This window comes from Schistocerca serialis, chromosome 1, assembly GCF_023864345.2.
Source record: "Schistocerca serialis cubense isolate TAMUIC-IGC-003099 chromosome 1, iqSchSeri2.2, whole genome shotgun sequence".
Classification (NCBI taxonomy): Eukaryota; Metazoa; Arthropoda; class Insecta; order Orthoptera; family Acrididae; genus Schistocerca; species Schistocerca serialis.
Genome location: NC_064638.1, coordinates 261,673,582 through 261,698,532, shown reverse-complemented (window position 1 = coordinate 261,698,532; position 24,951 = coordinate 261,673,582). Strand labels below are relative to the sequence as shown.

General features: G+C 41.0%; 1 protein-coding gene across 1 annotated transcript in view; it reads left to right on the top strand.

The window, feature by feature from the left end:
- LOC126467365 (putative carbonic anhydrase 3) overlaps nt 1–24,050 on the top strand; it is a 506,280-nt gene extending 482,230 nt beyond the window's left edge. The window contains exon 7 of the mRNA XM_050096456.1: nt 23,094–24,050. Within this exon, the coding sequence (XP_049952413.1) occupies nt 23,094–23,273 (180 nt within the window). The 3' untranslated portion in view covers nt 23,274–24,050. The remainder of the gene's footprint in view (nt 1–23,093) is intronic.
- The last annotated feature ends 901 nt before the right edge of the window (nt 24,051–24,951 follow it).

Here is a 24,951-nt window from a genome sequence, read left to right as displayed (position 1 = left end):
ATGCTGGCAACTGTCCACAGCTCGTGCTCAGCTATTGCTGCAGCCAGGTGGACTGGGTGGTGAGGTAGCTTGCAGCACCTATGATTGACATGATATGTCATTCCGAATGCCAATTAAATATCAAACACATAACATTCCTGCCTCCTGAGAACTTTCCTAGTATGGACTGCTTAAATCATTTAAATTATGTGAAAGTAATGATATTCAGTTATCTAACATTGTTCTCTGAATTTTTTTTGTACCTCTGTGCACTGGCCATAAACAAAATTTCTACTATGCCTGACAAATCATACAGCTGCAGATATTTAAGCCCCTGTTTCATGATGAAGCTACATCTCTCCAGTAGCACCCCAAGCATACATGTTTGGAACTGCGGCACATTCATGTTGACGTACTACACAATACAATAGCAATAATACATGGAACTGGAACTAGAATTTCTAATTTCTTGACAATATATCAATGAAATAATGTATATGTTTGTGTTTGTTTGTGTGTCTATCGACCTGCCAGCGCTTTTGTTTGGTAAGTCTCATCATCTTTGTTTTTAGATATATTTTTCCCACGTGGAATGTTTCCCTCTATTATATTCATATCATTAAAATAATAAAATTGGATAGACAAAAAAACCTACTCATGAAGCAGCGGCAGGAGAAAAGACACATAAAGGTTAAAGAAATGTGCAACCTTTCAGAGCAAGTGTCTCCTTTTTCTGGCAGAAGGGTTGGGGGGAGAGGAAGAGGGATGATTGTAAAGGACAGATGAAGATTGGAATGGGGAGAGTTTGGAAAAGTTGTCCAGAATTCCAGGTCATGGGATGTTGCCCATCACCTGGGGTTCTGGGTGACAAGGTGCTGTCGATGATACAGGACGGAATTGTTCAAGTGACACAGTAGACCCTAATGTAGAAGACAATTTCACCTCATCAGAAGTAGGAGTTAAATCATTTGTTTAACCATTTTGTGAATACATTCACTCACCAACTGTAGCCAGTTGTAATCAAATCAAATTAGAATTTTTGTGAATAAAGGCACTATTTATACAAACTGAAAATCACACATATAAAGTAATATGCATATTTACTCTGAAATAAATGACTGCTAACGTACCTTATTATGATACAGCAGATTTTAAGGAATTTACATACAGCTTTACTTGGTATGTGTCTGGATTAGAATCCTTGACACTTGTTTGGTCCATTCCATTTCAAGAATACAAAGCAGTCAGTAAAAAAGAATGCTTTTCACAAACAGCTAGCATAAAAGAAATTTGACTGGCAAAAAATACTGCTTTTTTTAATTACTGTGTTATGAAAATTTTGTCATTGGAAAATGTACAGAAATCTCCAATATTAAAACCTGAAGCCAGCTGCTGGCCACAAATGTCAACTGTAATAGTAGGTACACCATAAATAATAACAAGGAGAAAGAATACTCTGAGTAACACCTTCCGTGCCACTAATGCACATGTCCAGATTCATGGAAGGTTACAACTGGAGCCTATTACCACGTGCAGATAATGCATCTGCTAATTCTCTTAGTTCCACGCACTCTCATAATGGACCACACCTCTCTGGTCCCACCAAACACAGGGCATTGTATTCTGTCAAAGCAATTCAGTCTTGCAGTTAATGTGGATGGTGTGCCTGGGTCTATCCATGATTTTTTCTGCTTGGAATTCTCAATATAAATCAACTTTTGTTCCCCTGTAACTATACAATGCTAAAATGACTTCCTTTTGTTATTAGCAAGCAAAATTTCATGTGTTTTTGCACTTTTCCATTTGCCTATCATTTGATTCATGTGGTACCCATCTACCAGCCTTCTGAATCTGCAGATATTCATATCAGCAGATATTCATATCAGCGCACACTCCGCTGCAGAGTGAAAATCTCATTCTGGAAACTTCTGAATCTTCCCAGTCTCTCATAGCTGATTGCAAACAGCTTGTTGGCTTGTGCCCAATAGCTCAGTGAGTTGCTTTTATGTCTGCAAATCATCTTTGTTCACCAATGTTTCCAATTCCTCATATTCATATTTTTCTGGTGGTTTTCCACGTTTCTTGTCTACAACATTGAAGTCACAATTTTTGAAATGCCGAATCCATAGTTCACACATATCTTGTGATGAAGCATGTTCACCATAAGTATTATTCAGCAACAGTTTTCCTCAAATGAAAACAAAAAATTAATGCTGTCCACAAATGCTCTTTGTTCGGTATAAATTTTGACACATTGAACACATCACAACACAACACAACCTTTGCACACACTTTTCCAATTTATCAATCATGTGTGTCAGACACTTGTTGATGACACAACAAAATGATGCAGTATCAAATCTGTATGGCCCAAAATATATTGGTGTGACATCTGTTGTCTGAAATCCGCATTTCATACTTGTACACATGCTATACTGGTACTGAAGCACCTGAGACAAAAACTTTGTCATATCTGATACCTACAGCACTTCCTAGGATCCTCTGACAGCACAGTGCCTTCCAATTGTTCAACCTGGCCAGTCCACATTCACTGAATGTTAATAGTGGGCAGCTCCTGTGTCAAAAACTCTGAGCAGAAGACGAAAGTGGGCACTGTTCATGCAGCTGTCCCCTTACACATTAAAAACAAGTTGGCTGAAAGTCCATTTGTTGGGCCTGGAGGTGATCTTCCTGAAATGTCTGGACAAGTGCAGAAGCTGGGTTTGCTGGTCCTTCAGAGCTCCAGTGTTAGGCAGGTGATGAAGTGACTTAGGGAAATAGCAAGCAGGTCAGGAAGAAAGGCCAGTGTCTACTAATTTGCTTGCCATCAGGTCTCATCCAAGATGTGGAGGAGGCTCTGACAGCAGCAGTTGAGTGCACTGGATGCACAAACATGCAAATTATAGGTCGTGTTGACATGAATAATGCCTGCCACCTGGGTTCAGAGGCCGTCCTCAGTTTGTAGAAGTAACTGGCTTCCTTGATAATGACAGCTAGCCGCATGTGTGGGGTGGAAGCCAAGCTAGTGTTTTGCAGCATTGTTCCCAGAACTGATTGTGGTCCTCTGGCTAGGAATCATGATGAAAGAATTAAACTAGAGGTTTAGATGATCCCATGATGATGATGGGTGTGATTTTACTACCCTCTGCTAAACTGTGGACAATTGTACAGTCCTTCTTAACAGGTCAGGTGTGAATTATACACAGGAAGTGGCTACTAGGGTAATGGGATATGTGTAACATGCACATGCACTCCACAAGTTCAATAAGTTACATTCTGATTTCAGTTATCAGGCTATTATGGCATCATTTCTGCTTAGGGAATGAGACACTGAACAGATTTCAGATTACCTTGGAGGTCAACATGAAACCTTTATCTCTAAAACTGAAAATCTTGAGTATAGATGAACAAAGTTCAAGAATATTTTACAATATATCTTAGACAGGTATGTTCCAAGTCAATCAATATGTATTGCTGCCTCTTACAGATATATCACAAAAAGACCATGAAGACAGAACTATAGGGTGGCTTGTGAAGTGCAGATGTAGATTCAATCTTACGTTGTAGCTAACTTGAAATGTCTGAAAGAAGCTGCATAAATATTCAGTCAGACCTTGACAAGAGTTCAAATTGATGCAAAAATTGGCAACTAACTTTAAATATTCAGATATATAAAACTGTCAACTTCACAAAACAAAAAATGTTCTATCCTATGACTACACTATCAATGAGTCACACTTAGAATCGGTCAACTCATACAGATATATGGGAAAAAATACTTTGTGAGGATGTTAAATTGAATGATCATTTAGGTTTAGTTATTGGTAAAGCAACTTGCAGACTTTGGTTTATTGGAAGAACACTGGGAAAATGCAATCAGTCTACAAAGGAGATTGCTTACAAATCACTCACACAATCCATCCTAGAATATTCCTCAAGTGCGTGGGACCTGTACCAGATAGGATTAATAGATGATTTTGAACATATATGGAGAAGTGTAGCACAAATGATGACAGGTTTGTCTGACCCACGTGAGACTGTCACCGATATGCTGAAGAAACTAAACTGTCATACTCTTGAAGATCTATCTTGAAAAAGCCTACTTACAAAAGTTGCAAGAACCAGCTTTAAATGATGCCTCTAGGAACATTCTGCAAACCCCCTATGTATTGCTCCCATAAGGATCATGAGGACAAAATTAGATTAACTACAACACAAATGGAGGCATCCAAACAATCATTCTTCCCATGCTCCACACGCAAATAAAAATGGAAAAATCCTAATAACTGGTACAATGGGACATACACTGTGACAAATATTTCACAGCGGTTTGCAGAGTATAGATGTAGATTTTTTTTTTTTTTTTTTTTTTTTTTTTTTTTTTTTTTTTTTTTTTTTTTTTTTTTTTTAGCTTGATGCAGCATCACAGGAAGTGGGAAATAATTACCAGTTCATGTATAGTTTTGACTCAAACTTTCATTGTATGTAAGGTTATTTTTTGTCACTGAAAATTATTGAAATAATGGCCCACATACGCGAATATATAGAAGAAAGGGCTTAGCAGAGAAAATGCTTAAAATTTGTGATATCCTGGCCAGAATGCTGCGATTTGCTCTTCATTTTGTTATTTCATTAGTACTGAGCTATATTTTTATTTTATCTTTTTAACCTCTGAAGAAAAAGAGTTGTGTAAAACTTGGTATATGTTATGTGGCAAAAAGTCTCCAGCAATGATTAACTTCTGTGTGATGCCAGGCTATGCACCTGATGGTTATCAGGGATGTACAAAAATATTGAAACACCAAAAACACAACACTTTAGCAGACCTAATATGGTTTAGGAAAACTGTTTGCATTCAAAAAGCTTCCAGTCATCTTAAATGGATAAATACTGGTTCTGTATGGTTTTCAAGTGAATATTATACCATTCTTCCTGCAATATGATGGCAAGTTCAGGTAATTGTAATGGAGGCTGATAGCATTCAAGCGCCCTTCTCTCCAAAGCAGACCACAAAGACTGGTGACTGATGCAGTCAGGGGAGATGCAGCACTTCATCATTGTGCTTAGAAAACCAGCCCTTGATGATGCGAGCGGTGTGAACAGTGGCCTTGTCATCTCGGAACTTTGCATCACCATTGGGAAACAAATATTGTGCCAATGGATTGACCCAATCAACCAAAATGTTCACATAATCCTTGGCAGTAACATGACCTTGTGGAGTAAGCAGGGGCACAATGGAATGCCATGATACAGCAGCCCCAATCGTAAACATTCCCGCACCATGTTTCACCCTTGGGATGCAAACTCAGCCAGCTGTTGGAACAGTTTGCAGCAAGACTTCTCCAACCAAATGACTTTCTTCCATTGCTCCAAAGTCCACATTTTATTGCTTCAGCACACTGTTCTCTTGTTACAGGCATTTGCATCACTGCCAAGTGGTTTTGGAATTCCAGGTCACCCCTCAATTCCCATGTTATGGACCTCCCTTTGTGTTGTTTTGGTACGCAAAGGGTTCACAGGTGCAATGTTTTCATCAATGTCCTCATTAATGCCCCTCTGTCATGATAACTCAACAAACACTTTCTTATTCATTGTGACTTTGCGGATAATTATTTCTTGCTTTCACTGTATGCAGCATAAATCTGTGATATGGTGCCTCTTGAAGCACCACATACTTCAGCTGCCTTGATTATGAGGGCACTCTCCATACAAGCATCAACAATATGTCCATGTTCAAATTCATTTAGCTCCAACATAATGCACTCACAACTACATTGACACCATGACTGACATTTGAAACGTATTGATGGCACTTCACAGATGCCATTCGTGGTCAAATATGATGACACCATATGCTGGGTTGGCTAGCATCTGCATTTATGTTCAAGCATGCATTTCTTACAGTGTTTTCATATTATTGTGCAACCCCTCTAAGTGTCAAGATTAAGAACATGTCTTCTGCCACAATTATTCAATAGAAACAACTGAATGAGTTCAGATGAGTTATGATTGTTGAGACTCACAAGTTTGAGCATTCTGTAGGAGTGATTTTTTAGATGTGAACTACAGTGAAGTGCAAAAATATCAGAGAAGCACAGGTAACAAATACTTCTCTGGCAGGCTTAAGAAATTAACTAAATCTATTAGGCATACTACGCAAACTAATCTTCAGAAATCCTGGACAATTGTTGCAGAGGACTTCTGCTGTGGCTCAGGTAGAAAGATCAGTGACAAAGAGATCCATGGAAATGTGATAGGACAGTTCTCAGTAACATTATTTTTCTCTTAAGCCATAGATCTGAGTATTAGAAAGATTTTATATCCTGTAATCTGATCAAAGGAACAAACATTGTCATGCCTATAATTCTCTCTCCCACTTAAAAATAAATAAATAAATAAAATGAAAAACTACTAAATATTAAGATTCCTCTATAGAGTAGAAGCGGTTGTCAAGTGGATATAATTTAAGTTTGTGGAGTTAGTTTTATCATCCATTAAATTCTTTACATCACTGTGTAGGTGGTCATTGGTTTTCAAGGGTGAATACCTCACTTCTCTCTGTGGCATCCTAAAACTGAGTGATGGATGGTGTAATAATTTCTCTTTCTAGTATTGTAGTTATGAATGTTGTTTTCGGACTGTGAGTGATAGTTGTTCACAACAAACTTAATTAGGGAGTGAATTGACTGTGATGCTGTTGTCAGTATGCTCAACTCTTTAAAAGTACTATCTACCAGAAGTTCCATGGTGGGCACCACATATTAACCTCATTCTGTGCTCCTGCACAACAAACACACTGTGATATTATCTATAACACAAAAGTTGCAGAGACATTTATGACAACCTGTAATAGTGACTTCCAGCTTAGGTTATTTTATTTGTTTCCTCTACTGCATTACCCTCATGTATTATTTCTAATGATGTGCTGACCTCATACAGTACTGAATTGCCTCTGCCGTCTTTTCTCAGAAACAGACCATTTTCAGAGAACCTGCTAATTTTCAAGCAATTATTTAGATTTTCAAGTATCATTATGCTTGATAATAATGCTTGCATGAGCAGCAAAGAAAATTATTTCTGCTTGAATATACAATGCATGATTCTTTAAGTATCTGACAAGAACAAGATTGGACCTGATATCGATCCCTGTGGCACACCTGTAGTGATTATTTCCCATTCTGAAAATGCTGTTTCATTGTATTAACTCCTTAAGTTTCTTGATGCAACACTCTGCACCCTGAAAAGCAATTAACAGCAAGATCTGTGAGACACTAATACACATTGCTTAGGGAGGTGCAGTGTGATTATTGGTTTGTGGATCAGTGGAGAGACATTCACCAGAGAGCAGATGGTATGGCACTCAAGTGGCTATGTGTATCCCTTAAACTCTGTCCACAAAGGACCCTGACATCATCATACAAAGAAAATCAGATGTATTTCTGTAATATAATGCTCAAAACTCCAACCTGAATTGCATCTAACACCTTTGAGAAGAACTGCTAGTAGCATTTGGAAGGGTACTAGGTACCCAAGGAATGAGAAAAGTCTGTTATTACTTCATTCTATAAGATTGAGCAGGATGGTAGAAATTACTGGAGCCTAAATGTGATGCTATCACTAGCACGACTAAATGGGAAAATTTTAAAAGAAAGAATACAGATGGAGGCTATAATATCTGAAGAAGAGAATGGTTTAAGACCAGGACACTCATGTATTGATGGAATACTCACTTTACATAATCTGATAGAGAAGAGAATTGCCAGAGACCAATTTAGTCTCTGTGAATGTGTAAAATGCCTGCGATACAATACTGCAAAACAATCTGTGGACAAGTGTGAAGAATAGTGGTGTGTCAAATCCTTACCTCAAAGCAGTTAAACAGGTATATGTCAACTGTGTGAGTGCTGTAAGTGTAGGAAATTCAGTGTCATCAGAGTTTCATGTTACAAAAGGGCAATACCAAGGATGCTATTTAAAATTTATGTGGAGGAAGCAGTTAAAAAGCCTAGAAGAGAAAATGTGTACACTTTTTTCTTTGCTAATGAATGAGTCATCATTGGAAGAGACTAGAATGACACTGAGTACATGCTCCAGAAGTTGAAAGAAAAATGGGACCACACAGTTAGCTTGACAATAACCGAATATATGAAGACTGGAACCAGTGAGCCCAGGGGATGTAAGTCTTTTAAGGATTTGGGAATTACAATATCATCAAATGGAAAAAGTGAAGGTTGTCATGCTCAAATTGTTCCAGAACTGAGAACTAGGCAAAGCCTGATGTGGAAAGCTCTAAAATATTTAGTGAGGCATGGAATGTATATCAGGAAGATAGATTAGAAGCCATAGGAGGACAAGTATTCATTGCAGTTGACAAAAATATTGTGTGTATTGAGTTTGAAACTGAGTCTTGATTGTGAAGTTACCTGGACATATGCAAGAGGTCTAGATGAACTCAAGTTAATTACTGTCTGTTTTTACCATCTGCCCAGTTCTGCTATCACAGTTTTCAAAACACTCAAAGGAAGTCCAAGGTCAGTAGCATGGAAATACCTGTATCATGCAATAATAACTGGAGGAAAAGTTGACCTACTGAGTATAGACTAGGATGTCTGTGGATTCACTGCAGGTGCTATGGATGCCAATCTTGTGAAATACTGCCGAATACAGTTTTCTGAAAACTGTCTTGGGCAACTTTTTCAGCAGCCCCTATACAATGGAAATATTTAAGCCCTGTAGCTACAAACAGGTCCAAACTTATCAACAGTGTTGCTACAGAAATGCATGCATCTGTGAAAAGATTAATGCTTATAAACAATACAGCAATTGCCTTCTTACCATAGCAAAAGATCTTGCTGAGAACCCTAGAAAATTCTGGTCCTCCATAAAATCACTAAGAGGGCCAATGGCTCCTATTCAGTCAGTTGTTGACTGGTCTGGTGTGACAATAGAAGACAGCAAAGGACAGGTGAAGTTGTAAATTTCACATTTAAGAAATGATTCATGCAGGAGGACTGTACAAATATACTGTTGTCTGGTCATAACACAGACCACCGTATGGAGGACATAGAAATAAGCATTCCAGGCATAGAGAAGCAACTGAGAGAGTTGAAAACAAATAAGTTGCCAGGTCCAGATGGAATCCAAATTCGGTTTTTCAGAGAGTCCTCTACTGCATCAGCCCATTACTTAGCTCGTATTTACCATGAATCACTCACCCAGCACAGAGTCCCAAGTGACCGGAAAAAATTGCAGATGACTCCTGCACATTAGAAGGGTAAAAGAACAGAACTGCAAAATTACAAACCAATATCCTTAACACAGCTTTGCCACAGAATTCTTCAGTATATTCACGGTTCGAATATAATGAATTTTCTTGAAACGGAATTGGTCTGTCCACAAATCAGCATGTATTTAGAAAGCATCACTTGAGTGAAACTCATCTCGTCTTTTTGTCAGAAGATATCCTGCAAACCATTGATGAACAGCAACAGACCTCTTATTCCTAGGTTTCTGGAAAGTGTTTGACATAGTGCCTCACTGAAGACTGTTAACCCTTTAACTGCTCTGGATGCGTTAACGCGCTCGCCTTTGTACCTGAAAGTGTCTACATGTAGACACGTTCATAGTACCAGGTACAAGGACTGGTGGCATGCATAAACACGTTCAGAGCACACAGGGACATGTACAAAGGCACGCGCCTTAACACTTCCAGTGCAGTTAAAGGGTTAATGAAGGTACAAGCATACAGAATAGGTTCCCTGATACGTGAATGACTCAAAGACTTCTTTAGCTGTAGAACCTAGTACTGTGTCATTGACAGTAAGTGTTCATCAGACACAAGGGTATCATCGAGAGTGCCACAAGGAAGTGTGATAGGCCCACAGTTTTCCTCTGTATATATAAATAATCTATCTAAAAAGAAAGATGATGAAACTTACCAAACAAAAGCGCTGGCAGGTCGATAGACACACAAACAAACACAAACATACACACAAAATTCTAGCTTTCGCAACCAATGGTTGCCTCGTCAGGAAAGAGGGAAGGAGAAGGAAAGACAAAAGGATATGGGTTTTAAGGGAGAGGGTAAGGAGTCATTCCAATCCCGGGAGCGGAAAGACTTACCTTAGGGGGAAAAAAGGACAGGTATACACTCGCACACACACACATATCCATCCACACATACACAGACACAAGCAGACATTTGTAAAGGCAAAGAGTTTGGGCAGAGATGTCAGTCGGGGCGGATGTACAGAGGCAAAGATGAAGTTGAAAGACAGGTGGGGTATGAGCGGCGGCAAATTGAAATTAGAAATTAGCGGAGATTGAGGCCTGGCGGATAGCGAGAAGAAAGGATATGCTGAAGGGCAAGTTCCCATCTCCGGAGTTCTGACAGGTTGGTGTTAGTGGGAAGTATCCAGATAACCCGGACGGTGTAACACTGTGCCAAGATGTGCTGGCCGTGCACCAAGGCATGTTTAGCCACAGGGTGATCCTCATTACCAACAAACACTGTCTGCCTGTGTCCATTCATGTGAATGGACAGTTTGTTGCTGGTCATTCCCACATAGAACGCTTCACAGTGTAGGCAGGTCAGTTGGTAAATCACGTGGGTGCTTTCACACGTGGCTCTGCCTTTGATCGTGTACACCTTCCGGGTTACAGGACTGGAATAGGTGGTGGTGGGAGGGTGCATGGGACAGGTTTTACACCGGGGGCGGTTACAGGGGTAGGAGCCAGAGGGTAGGGAAGGTGGTTTGGGGATTTCATAGGGATGAACTAAGAGGTTGCGAAGGTTAGGTGGACGGCGGAAAGACACTCTTGGTGGAGTGGGGAGGATTTCATGAAGGATGGATCTCATTTCAGGGCAGGATTTGAGGAAGTCGTATCCCTGCTGGAGAGCCACATTCAGAATCTGATCCAGTCCCGGAAAGTATCCTGTCACAAGTGGGGCACTTTTGGGGTTCTTCTGTGGAAGGTTCCGGGTTTGAGGAGATGAGGATGTGGCTCTGGTTATTTGCTTCTGTACCAGGTCGGGAGGGTAGTTACGGGATGCAAAAGCTGTTTTTAGGTTGTTGGTGTAATGGTTCAAGGATTCCGGACTGGAGCAGATTCGTTTGCCACGAAGACCTAGGCTGTAGGGAAGGGACCGTTTGATGTGGAATGGGTGGCAGCTGTCATAATGGAGGTACTGTTGCTTGTTGGTGGGTTTAATGTGGACGGACGTGTGAAGCTGGCCATTGGACAGGTGGAGGTCAACGTCAAGGAAAGTGGCATGGGATTTGGAGTAGGACCAGGTGAATCTGATGGAACCAAAGGAGTTGAGGTTGGAGAGGAAATTCTGGAGTTCTTCTTCACTGTGAGTCCAGATCACGAAAATGTCATCAATAAATCTGTACCAAACTTCGGGTTGGCAGGCCTGGGTAACCAGGAAGGCTTCCTCTAAGCGACCCATGAATAGGTTGGCATACGAGGGGGCCATCCTGGTACCCATGGCTGTTCCCTTTAATTGTTGGTATGTCTGGCCTTCAAAAGTGAAGAAGTTGTGGGTCAGGATGAAGCTGGCTAAGGTAATGAGGAAAGAGGTTTTAGGTAGGGCGGCAGGTGATCGGCGTGAAAGGAAGTGCTCCATCGCAGCGAGGCCCTGGATATGCGGAATATTTGTGTATAAGGAAGTGGCATCAATGGTTACAAGGATGGTTTCCAGGGGTAACAGACTGGGTAGGGATTCCAGGCGTTTGAGAAAGTGGTTGGTGTCTTTGATGAAGGATGGGAGACTGCATGTAATGGGTTGAAGGTGTTGATCTACGTAGGCAGAGATGCGTTCGGTGGGGGCTTGGTAACCAGCTCAGAACCTTAGGCCCCCTACAAAACCTTTCACCCGACTCCATCAACCTCCTGACCCCACCAACACCCCGCACCCCTACCTTCTACCTTCTTCCCAAAATTCACAAACCCAATCATCCCGGCCGTCCCATTGTAGCTGGTTACCAAGCCCCCACCGAACGCATCTCTGCCTACGTAGATCAACACCTTCAACCCATTACATGCAGTCTCCCATCCTTCATCAAAGACACCAACCACTTTCTCAAACGCCTGGAATCCCTACCCAGTCTGTTACCCCTGGAAACCATCCTTGTAACCATTGATGTCACTTCCTTATACACAAATATTCCGCATATCCAGGGCCTCGCTGCGATGGAGCACTTCCTTTCACGCCGATCACCTGCCGCCCTACCTAAAACCTCTTTCCTCATTACCTTAGCCAGCCTCATCCTGACCCACAACTTCTTCACTTTTGAAGGCCAGACATACCAACAATTAAAGGGAACAGCCATGGGTACCAGGATGGCCCCCTCGTATGCCAACCTATTCATGGGTCGCTTAGAGGAAGCCTTCCTGGTTACCCAGGCCTGCCAACCCGAAGTTTGGTACAGATTTATTGATGACATTTTCGTGATCTGGACTCACAGTGAAGAAGAACTCCAGAATTTCCTCTCCAACCTCAACTCCTTTGGTTCCATCAGATTCACCTGGTCCTACTCCAAATCCCATGCCACTTTCCTTGACGTTGACCTCCACCTGTCCAATGGCCAGCTTCACACGTCCGTCCACATTAAACCCACCAACAAGCAACAGTACCTCCATTATGACAGCTGCCACCCATTCCACATCAAACGGTCCCTTCCCTACAGCCTAGGTCTTCGTGGCAAACGAATCTGCTCCAGTCCGGAATCCTTGAACCATTACACCAACAACCTAAAAACAGCTTTTGCATCCCGTAACTACCCTCCCGACCTGGTACAGAAGCAAATAACCAGAGCCACATCCTCATCTCCTCAAACCCGGAACCTTCCACAGAAGAACCCCAAAAGTGCCCCACTTGTGACAGGATACTTTCCGGGACTGGATCAGATTCTAAATGTGGCTCTCCAGCAGGGATACGACTTCCTCAAATCCTGCCCTGAAATGAGATCCATCCTTCATGAAATCCTCCCCACTCCACCAAGAGTGTCTTTCCGCCGTCCACCTAACCTTCGCAACCTCTTAGTTCATCCCTATGAAATCCCCAAACCACCTTCCCTACCCTCTGGCTCCTACCCCTGTAACCGCCCCCGGTGTAAAACCTGTCCCATGCACCCTCCCACCACCACCTATTCCAGTCCTGTAACCCGGAAGGTGTACACGATCAAAGGCAGAGCCACGTGTGAAAGCACCCACGTGATTTACCAACTGACCTGCCTACACTGTGAAGCGTTCTATGTGGGAATGACCAGCAACAAACTGTCCATTCGCATGAATGGACACAGGCAGACAGTGTTTGTTGGTAATGAGGATCACCCTGTGGCTAAACATGCCTTGGTGCACGGCCAGCACATCTTGGCACAGTGTTACACCGTCCGGGTTATCTGGATACTTCCCACTAACACCAACCTGTCAGAACTCCGGAGATGGGAACTTGCCCTTCAGCATATCCTTTCTTCTCGCTATCCGCCAGGCCTCAATCTCCGCTAATTTCTAATTTCAATTTGCCGCCGCTCATACCCCACCTGTCTTTCAACTTCATCTTTGCCTCTGTACATCCGCCCCGACTGACATCTCTGCCCAAACTCTTTGCCTTTACAAATGTCTGCTTGTGTCTGTGTATGTGTGGATGGATATGTGTGTGTGTGCGAGTGTATACCTGTCCTTTTTTCCCCCTAAGGTAAGTCTTTCCGCTCCCGGGATTGGAATGACTCCTTACCCTCTCCCTTAAAACCCATATCCTTTTGTCTTTCCTTATCCTTCCCTCTTTCCTGACGAGGCAACCATTGGTTGCGAAAGCTAGAATTTTGTGTGTATGTTTGTGTTTGTTTGTGTGTCTATCGACCTGCCAGCGCTTTTGTTTGGTAAGTTTCATCATCTTTCTTTTTAGATATATTTTTCCCACGTGGAATGTTTCCCTCTATTATATTCATATCATTAATTTGAAGCCAACAATCACGTTTGTTATTGTTACCGTTATTGTTATTGTCACTGTTACATTTCGAAGTCTTTTCTGTCGTCTTATTTCCTCTTTCTGTTTTTGCCAGCAGTTTCACTTTCTATTCACCTTCTCCTTTTTTACCGTAATCCAGTATACAATTTCATCCCGTCGATATACACTCAATAATACGTAATAATACGTAAATCACTTCGAAACCATAACCAAAAAAATTTTTTTTTTTTTCCGCTTTGCTGCTATAAAATCCACCGTTTCCAGTCCACAAACAGTTCCTTTTAGCTATTAAACAACCCTTTTGGCAGTTTTAATATCTTTTGCTTTATTTCCATTTCCGTTTTTCTCACATCACCGATCATTTTTAGCCGCTTCCCACAGGTTTTAACGTCATTATTTCTTCATCAAACAATTGTTAGCTTCATTTCCATAATCTGCCACCACCAAACCACTCCTTTTAATACATCCTCACGTAGTTTTTTCGAAATTTTCCCGAATTTCTCCACCCTTTAACGTGTTTTGGCGGCGACACAACCACCTAACCTTTATGCACATCATTATCTACCTACACAAGTTCACCACAGGATCAACATAGCCCAGCCCTAACCAACCCTTTTTCGCCTTTTTTCACACCAGATCTCCATTTGCTTTCTAATTTTACCTTTATCTCTCCCCATATATTTTTTCATATTTATTTTCATTTTCATTTCAGCCTCGTGTTCCACTTTCCACCTTCTAGTACCATGTCACCCTCACAACACCTTCACAACGACCCCATTAAGTTTTATTTACATTCCCTCCGCAAACATGCCTTCGCCCTAGCCAGATTACACTCCCATATTTTATTTTCTCAGGCTTGTCTGACATTTGGCATCACCCCCAAAGGCCTCACACTTAAAGTTCCCATCTCTGGCTGCAACCCTTCTTTCCATCAGTCCCTATACCAGTTCCAAACCAAACAATCCATTGCCCTCACCCACCTAATCCTTCACCTACACATCCACTCAGCCAATCAACACGCCCATCAACTCCTATCCTTTATAAAAATCCTCAATCTTTCCTCTCCCACATCCACACCTGTTGTTCAGAGCATCCTCCTACAGGCCAACCGCAAATTAGAGCAGCATGCCACCCTCCACCTTAAAAAACTATCCAATCTCCTGGTTTCCCACCTCCGGAAAGGCAACTCACTCACCCTTCACAACCTTTCCAGCAAACCTCAACCTCCTCTCATTGCACACAAACCCAGTCTCTCCCATCTACTCAATCTCCCACTTCCAGCTCCACTCCCTCCAAAACCTCAAAATTCCAATCAACGCAATCTGGAACCACAACACCCCAATTCAGTTGTTAACCTTTCCTCCAAACCTCTCTCCCAATCCGAAACCTCTGTCCTATCCAAAGGCCTCACCTTCAGCCCCACTCCCAGATTTAACCAAACAGCCCTCGTCAAAGATTTACTGTCCTACACCCGTACTCTCTGCTGGAAATATCACTTTGCCACGAAGAAAAATGATCCTAATCCTACTCCTAATGATCCAACTCCCCAAGACACTATCCAAATTGAACCATGCCTGGAACAGTTCCGTCCTCCGTCACAGCGGGACCCACCTCCTCTTCCTCAAAATCACCCTCTCCTAACCTTCCAGGAATTTCTGACTTCCAGCCTTGCCTCTCAATCCTTCTTAAAAAACCTTAATCCTACTCCCAACATCACCACTGCTGAAGCCCAGGCTATCCGTGATCTGAAGGCTGACCGATCCATCGTCATTCTTCCGGCGGACAAGGGTTCCACAACTGTGGTACTTGATCGCCGGGAGTATGTGGCTGAGGGACTGCGTCAGCTTTCAGACAACACTACTTACAAAGTTTGCCAAGGCAATCCCATTCCTGATGTCCAGGCGGAGCTTCAAGGAATCCTCAGAACCTTAGGCCCCCTACAAAACCTTTCACCCGACTCCATCAACCTCCTGACCCCACCAACACCCCGCACCCCTACCTTCTACCTTCTTCCCAAAATTCACAAACCCAATCATCCCGGCCGTCCCATTGTAGCTGGTTACCAAGCCCCCACCGAACGCATCTCTGCCTACGTAGATCAACACCTTCAACCCATTACATGCAGTCTCCCATCCTTCATCAAAGACACCAACCACTTTCTCAAACGCCTGGAATCCCTACCCAGTCTGTTACCCCTGGAAACCATCCTTGTAACCATTGATGCCACTTCCTTATACACAAATATTCCGCATATCCAGGGCCTCGCTGCGATGGAGCACTTCCTTTCACGCCGATCACCTGCCGCCCTACCTAAAACCTCTTTCCTCATTACCTTAGCCAGCTTCATCCTGACCCACAACTTCTTCACTTTTGAAGGCCAGACATACCAACAATTAAAGGGAACAGCCATGGGTACCAGGATGGCCCCCTCGTATGCCAACCTATTCATGGGTCGCTTAGAGGAAGCCTTCCTGGTTACCCAGGCCTGCCAACCCGAAGTTTGGTACAGATTTATTGATGACATTTTCGTGATCTGGACTCACAGTGAAGAAGAACTCCAGAATTTCCTCTCCAACCTCAACTCCTTTGGTTCCATCAGATTCACCTGGTCCTACTCCAAATCCCATGCCACTTTCCTTGACGTTGACCTCCACCTGTCCAATGGCCAGCTTCACACGTCCGTCCACATTAAACCCACCAACAAGCAACAGTACCTCCATTATGACAGCTGCCACCCATTCCACATCAAACGGTCCCTTCCCTACAGCCTAGGTCTTCGTGGCAAACGAATCTGCTCCAGTCCGGAATCCTTGAACCATTACACCAACAACCTAAAAACAGCTTTTGCATCCCGTAACTACCCTCCCGACCTGGTACAGAAGCAAATAACCAGAGCCACATCCTCATCTCCTCAAACCCGGAACCTTCCACAGAAGAACCCCAAAAGTGCCCCACTTGTGACAGGATACTTTCCGGGACTGGATCAGATTCTGAATGTGGCTCTCCAGCAGGGATACGACTTCCTCAAATCCTGCCCTGAAATGAGATCCATCCTTCATGAAATCCTCCCCACTCCACCAAGAGTGTCTTTCCGCCGTCCACCTAACCTTCGCAACCTCTTAGTTCATCCCTATGAAATCCCCAAACCACCTTCCCTACCCTCTGGCTCCTACCCCTGTAACCGCCCCCGGTGTAAAACCTGTCCCATGCACCCTCCCACCACCACCTATTCCAGTCCTGTAACCCGGAAGGTGTACACGATCAAAGGCAGAGCCACGTGTGAAAGCACCCACGTGATTTACCAACTGACCTGCCTACACTGTGAAGCGTTCTATGTGGGAATGACCAGCAACAAACTGTCCATTCGCATGAATGGACACAGGCAGACAGTGTTTGTTGGTAATGAGGATCACCCTGTGGCTAAACATGCCTTGGTGCACGGCCAGCACATCTTGGCACAGTGTTACACCGTCCGGGTTATCTGGATACTTCCCACTAACACCAACCTGTCAGAACTCCGGAGATGGGAACTTGCCCTTCAGCATATCCTTTCTTCTCGCTATCCGCCAGGCCTCAATCTCCGCTAATTTCTAATTTCAATTTGCCGCCGCTCATACCCCACCTGTCTTTCAACTTCATCTTTGCCTCTGTACATCCGCCCCGACTGACATCTCTGCCCAAACTCTTTGCCTTTACAAATGTCTGCTTGTGTCTGTGTATGTGTGGATGGATATGTGTGTGTGTGCGAGTGTATACCTGTCCTTTTTTCCCCCTAAGGTAAGTCTTTCCGCTCCCGGGATTGGAATGACTCCTTACCCTCTCCCTTAAAACCCATATCCTTTTGTCTTTCCTTATCCTTCCCTCTTTCCTGACGAGGCAACCATTGGTTGCGAAAGCTAGAATTTTGTGTGTATGTTTGTGTTTGTTTGTGTGTCTATCGACCTGCCAGCGCTTTTGTTTGGTAAGTTTCATCATCTTTCTTTTTAGATATATTTTTCCCACGTGGAATGTTTCCCTCTATTATATATATATAAATAATCTGATGGACAGGTGGCTGTTTGCTGATGGTGCTGTGGTGTACAGGAAGGTATTGACATTGAGTGACTGTAGAAAGATACAAGGTAACTTAAGACAAAATTTCTAGTTGGTGTGATGAATGACAGCTACATCTAAATGTAGCAAAAGTAAGTTAATGCAGGTGAGTAGGGGAAACAACCCCATAATGTTCGACTGCAGCGCTACCAGTGCACTGCTTGACACTGTCACATCAATTAAATAAATAGGCATAACACTGCAAAGCAGTATGAAACCGAAGGAGCACAAAGGACAGTAGTAGGGAAGGCAAATTGTTGACTTCAGTTTATTGGGAGAATTTTAGGAAAATTCATTTCATATGTAAAGGACACTGCGTACTGCTCACTCATGCAACCAATTGTTGGGTACTTCTCACCTGTTTGGGATCGCCATCAGGCCAGATTAAGTAAAGCAATTCAGAGCTAGGTTGCTAGACTTTTTACCTGTAGGTTCGATCAACACATGAGTTTTATGGACATGCTTTATGAACTCAGATGAGGGTACCTGGAGGGAAAACAATGTTATTTTTGGAAAATACTGTTGGACAAAATTTAGATAAACAGAATTTGAAGCCAACTGCAGATCAGTTCTACTGCCGCCAATGTACATTTTGCATAATGACCACAAGGATAAGATAAGAGGAGGCATATGGACAGTCATTTTTCCATTGCTCTGATTGTGAGTGGAACAGGAAAGGAAATGTCTAGTAGTGGTACAAGGTACCCTTCACAGTGCACCATCCAGTGTCTTGTGGAGCATGAATGTCAATGTAAATGTAGAAGTGAAGATGACATAAATAATACAGTAGGGCAGGGCAAGAGGGCCTTTCGACAACCGAAGCGCAGTTCAAGCAAGTGATATTGTTCAGTTGTTGAAAACATCGCTACACACGGAGCAGAAACATAAGCAATAAAAAGTGCCAAATGGACTTGTTGAGGTAAAGATATGACATCTCCAAGCTGTACTGTGTACAAAATACTAACATAAGAAAGACTATAGGTATCAACAAATCAATAGTAGACAACATAAAGATTAAGCATCAAAAATTATATGAATGTCAAGAAAGGATGGACAAGAAAGTGTGAGAGTGGACCCCAGTGAAAGAAGGAAGTGTGGGAGACCTACAAGTAGCTGAGGTTGAGTTGTTCAGGATGGGATGGATGACAGAGGACTATAAGAAGGAGACTGGTATGATCAGAGGAAATGGAATATAGGAAGCAAGAAGTAGTGTGAGCTGTAGAATACTCACAAGATGGTGATGGTGGTGGGGATGACGATGATGATGATGGTGACAGGCTGTCAATTTCATGCCAGGTCAATCAACCACAAATTAAGCACAGTTATTCATGAAGAAGAAAATTCAACTCAGAAAATTGTTAAATTCAAAAACACAAACGTTCACTAGTAATTAACATCAGGAATGGTGATTTCCAGCACTGAATATTGAAACACATAAAAATAGATCGCAGTATTTCTAGCTTTCAGAACACCAGTATCATCTTTAAGGAGGGTAGGGGGGTGTGGGGGTAAGCAAGGAATTGTTTGGGAAAGGTTAGACACCAAGGGCCAGATCATTCAAAATCCAGGCTAAGAGGGACATAAAAGGAAGGGATGCAAAGGTGAAGAAAGGATTCAGAAAGAGAGAGAGAGAGAGGGGGGGGGGGGGGGTTCAAAGATAATGCATTGGTTAACAGAGATCCAGAAAGCAATAGATACAGGCACCCAAGTAGATGCCGTGTTCCTTGACTTGTGGAACGCATTTAGTACAGTTCCACACTGCCGCCTACTGAACAAAATACAAGTTCATGGAATATCAGACAATTGTGTGACTGAATCAAAGAATTTCTAACAAACAGAACACAACATGTCATTCTGAATGGAGAGAAGTCATCAAATGTAAAAGTAACTTCAGGTCTGCCCAAGAGGAGTGTTGTAGGACCATTACTTTTTACAATATGTATAAATGATATAGTATAATATCAGAAGTTCCATGTGGCATTTGCAGATGATACTGTTGTATGCAGAGAAGTCACGACACTAGAAAATTGTAGATAAGTACAGCAAAACATGCAGAGGACTGACACTTGGTTTAGGGAGTGGCAACATAAACAAATGTAACACACTGCAAATACACAGACAGAAAGACATTTATTGTATAATTATTCAGCAGAACAACAATATTTAGACATACACATATAGAATGATTTGAAATGGAACAGGAATGACATCATAAAATTAACTGCAAGTAAGGCAGATGCCACACTGAGATTCATTTGAAGAAACCCTAGGAAATGTAGTCCATCAACAAAGGAAGTATCTTACAAGACATTCGTTCTACCAATACTTGAATATTGTTCATCAGTATGGGATCCATATCAGGTAGGCCAGATAGAGGAAATAGAGAAGATCATAAGAGCAGCAGTATGTTTCATTACAGGTTCATTTCATAAGTGCAAAAGTGGCATGGAGATGTTCAGTCAATCCCAGTGGCAGACACTGCAAGAGAGGCATTCAGCATTATGGTATTGTCTACGGTTAAAAGTTCTGAGAGCATATGTTCCGAGAAGAGTCAACCAGGATATTCCTTCCTCCTACGTATATCTCATGAAAAGACCATCAAGATAGTGAGATTCAAGCCCACATGGAGGCTCACCGACAATCGTTTTGCCTGTGAACCATATGTGACTGGAACAGGAAAATGGGGAATTGACACTGATACACAAAGTATCCTCCGCCACAGACCATAGGTGTCATGCAGAATATAGATGTAAATGTGACAGTTCAGAGACTGACAAGTGTCCATCCAGTCGTAACTAACTGCTCTTCTCTGCCTGAAGAAACAGTCTGCTGTTCTGAAATCTAGCAGTTCTGGAGTCCATTTTTGTGTTTTATCAGCAGCACTGTGAGCTATACCTCCAGAAGGTATTTACTGGCTAGCATTTCTATCTCTGTGGGTATAGCACCAATTATTTATCATTTCAATGGAAGACTGGAAACAAATTTTGCCTTTAGTTATTCAGAATTTTGCAGGAGTTTTACCAAAACAATTCAGTGCTGCAGTAGTAGCAAAAGTAAATTTTACATACTATTAGTTATATGATGGGCATCTTTATAATGAACAATATAGGCTAAGTTTTGAGTATTTTATTTGCATAATGTCTGTAACATATTTTCATAAGCAAACAGACAAAATGGTTTAATGAAAAGCTAACAGTAAATTCTCAGGAACACATCAGACATAGAATAAATATGACACTTTTGAAATTGGATACTGCTTTGTCCAACAACAGAGAGATCTAAGTAAAGAGGGAGAAATATGTTATCCAAGGTTCAAGATCCACAACAGGGATCACTATACTGTTTTCCATTTTAATAGTTTTAACGAGGATCACAGTAGTTGTCCAAATATTAAGACAGTATTATAATTCACATTAAAACCATATTTTTCACAAAACATCTGAGATATCTGCTGTAAGTAACATTGCCAGCTTTTCAGTCACTTGAACTGACTGAATAAGTGCAAATAAGCAATTTCATTCATATATGAAAAACAGAATGCAATGGGTGGAGGTCTCTCACACAAAATTCAATTATACAATGTATCACCCTCATAACGTAGAATATTAGAGGCCCTCAAGAAAGAATGCTGGGCCTAATAGTATTCATCAGTTATTTTCACCACAGTGAAACGACAAAGCTGAAGAAATCCTAATGCATGTATGTGGATGGACAGAAAAGAACAAATTAACCCAACATGAGGAAAAAAACAGCAGTGTTACTTTCTACATGAGCAGAATCCAACAGAAACTCTATAAAGGTGAAAGATGAGCTCACAGAATATGTACCAAAAACAGAATTTCTAGCGATGCATGTTGTCTCACAGTTAAAGTGGACTGATCGTATTACAGTCCTCAGAAAGTGAATAAGCACTAGAACAACACATTTTGCATATGTCCATTCTGAAATTAATTATGGCATATTATGACATAACCTGCTGGGGGAACAAAGGAGTAGATTGTAGAACAAACTTTAAGCTACAAAAATGGCTGTATGAATTATAACAAGAAGTAGCAAGAGAATTCACTGCACTGAGTTGTTTAAATCTTTGAGAACTTTGATTCTTCCATATAAATACATTTTACAAACAGTGACCTAAAGAAAGACACTAACCAGTATTCAATAAACAGGTCTATGCAAGAATATAAAAACAGATCCAGTCCAAGTTACGTATCAGGAAGAAACCTAAAACAAAAACCCCAAAAGGAATAAAATTACACAACAAACTTCCACAAGTGATCAAAGACCAAAATGAAATACATGCCTTTAGAAATACCCTTAAAAGTATCTGTTAGAAAAATGTTTTATACTGTCACGGATTAGCTAAAATGATATGTAAATATCTATGATTAAGAGGCTTTTTACAGCATATTCTGTAGAATATTTAAATGCTCTAGAAGGATGTGACATAGTAAAGCAAATAATGTATGTATCTATTTATGTGTCAGAACTTGTGTACATTTATGTATGTATATGTCTTTGTTGTGTACATTTAAGTGCTGACATCATCCGTACAATTTTTATTGTCTACTGATAGATAAATAAATACCAGTTGCTGGCCGCGATGGTCTCGCGGTTCTAGGCGCTCAGTCCGGAACCGCGCGACTGCTACGGTCGCAGGTTTGAATCCTGCCTCGGGCATGGATGTGTGTGATGTCCTTAGGTTAGTTAGGTTTAAGTAGTTCTAAGTTCTAGGGGACTGATGACCACAGATGTTAAGTCCCATAGTGCTCAGAGCCATATGAACCATTTTTAAATACCAGTTGTGTGAAATGGAGAGGTTACTAATGTAAATGGTGAACTTTTCTGTGCCATCAGTGGTAACACAATACTACTGCCAGTTTACATATTTTTGTATGAAAAATGCTCTCAGGCCTTCATTTTGAAGTGCTTGGTCATTGAAATGAAAAAGTGCATTTATCTACCATGCAGGATGAGAGGAGATGTTTATTTCATGTAGGTATTAAACTAACTGTATACATATGCCCATTAATACAATTTGTTTCAGATGGAAGCATTTCACCGAGTGCGAGGAGTTGATCTGAATCCACTGGGAATCAATTATCGCCCTGTTCAGCCTATCAATGGTCGTGAAATACAGCTAAATTCTGCACCAGTCACTTTACACAGCAGTCTACCCCTTTCCATTTTTGCCATAATCCTTACAACTTTTCACAGTCAACTCTGAGTAACAGCTGAAGGTAACAACAGAAGGAAAATTTTGTGGTCAAAATAACCAAAATAACCAACAGACATTTTAGATGTTAGACAATGGAAGTAACTAATTTCGTTTTCATAATACCCATCTAAAAGCAAAATATAACAAGTGACTGTGCTGTTGTAAACTTCATATGGGACTTATATTGGAAATTTTGGTCGCATTAGACTTCATGAATATTACTCCTAAAGGAATCAGAAGGCCTTCCACAGTTTGAAAGATGTGGCATGAAGTAAGAACAGCCTCACTTGAAACTTTATGTGATGATTAAAACCTTCCCCTTCATTATTCTTTAACTACATGACTAAACAGAAGTGCCTTTGGTGTCCTGTATAAAGTATTTTGCAAAAAAGGGATTTGTTATACTATTATGTAAATAAAAGCTCATATTGAGTATATGTTACATGGTTCCCCATAATTGCAGACTTGCTGAAGCAGGGTTTTGTATACCTCCTGAAATACGTAAAATGCTCTTTAGGTTACCATTAATACATAATGACATTAGCTCATTAAGGAAAATATGATGACTTAATCATAACTGTTTATATTACATTACTCTTTTCTGCTAAGGAAATGTGAGTAATCAGTATTTTTGTGAGACTTTTAACCACTACCTGAACCATATATCTGTGAATATTTCTGTAAGTGAAAATGGTCATTAAAATATAATTTGTTAATGTATGTTATCTTTTGGCAATTTTTTTTAGAGATTCTATTATAACTAAATGTCCAACGGTTTTTTTTTTTAACTTGTTGGTCAAGAAAAATCAAAACTTAATTCAATGGTGTACAAAATTAACATGTATTAACAATTTTTCTAATAAAATCAAAATGAGCAAAGGAATGGTGCAGTTATTTTTGAAATTCATATCTGTACTGCATATAATTTTCTTACGAAAAGGACAGTGCTTGTGAACTGGTGTACCTATGACAAACCAATAGTGTTTCCTGAATATGTTGGCCACAAAGTATGGCAGTATGAGGACTGTGACTGTTGATAAATACAAATAAAACGGTTTTCTGCATCAGTAATTTATTTAATTTATCATTAGGCATTTCAAAGGTTCACACCTCATCTTCAGTTCCAGAATTGTTTTTTGGATTTCCAGCATGCTGGGTTAATATCAGGATAGCAACCTGTGTTAACAAGTTTGATGTATAAAACAGTCTAAGTTGCAAAATTTAGTTCTTTTTATTTAACTAATGACTGGTTTTAGGTAACAGAAATCATTCTCAAATAATAAAAACAAAAAAGTGGTGTATTCCATGATAGTATGTAAACCATGTTAATATTATACTTATTTGCTTCTAAGTCACCTTTTTCAGTGGCCATGGTCGGGACAACGCCTGAAAACCTTGACTTGGACACAAGTATGTACAATATTAATATGGGTTGTCTGCTATCATGCATTTTTTTTTTTTAAATCTGACAATGGGTTCTGACACCCAAAACCAGTCTTCAGTTAAATAAAAAGATCTTAATTTTGCAACTTTGGCTGTTCGCTGCATAAAACTGAAGAACTGTTTATTCACATAGTTGGTGTTAGTGAAGAGTACAGATGCCTTTTCATTGCAGCAGATGAAGGGAAATGTAGGTTATGTTGCATCTTGTGGCAGTGTAAACATACGGTACAGTGGAAAGAATATA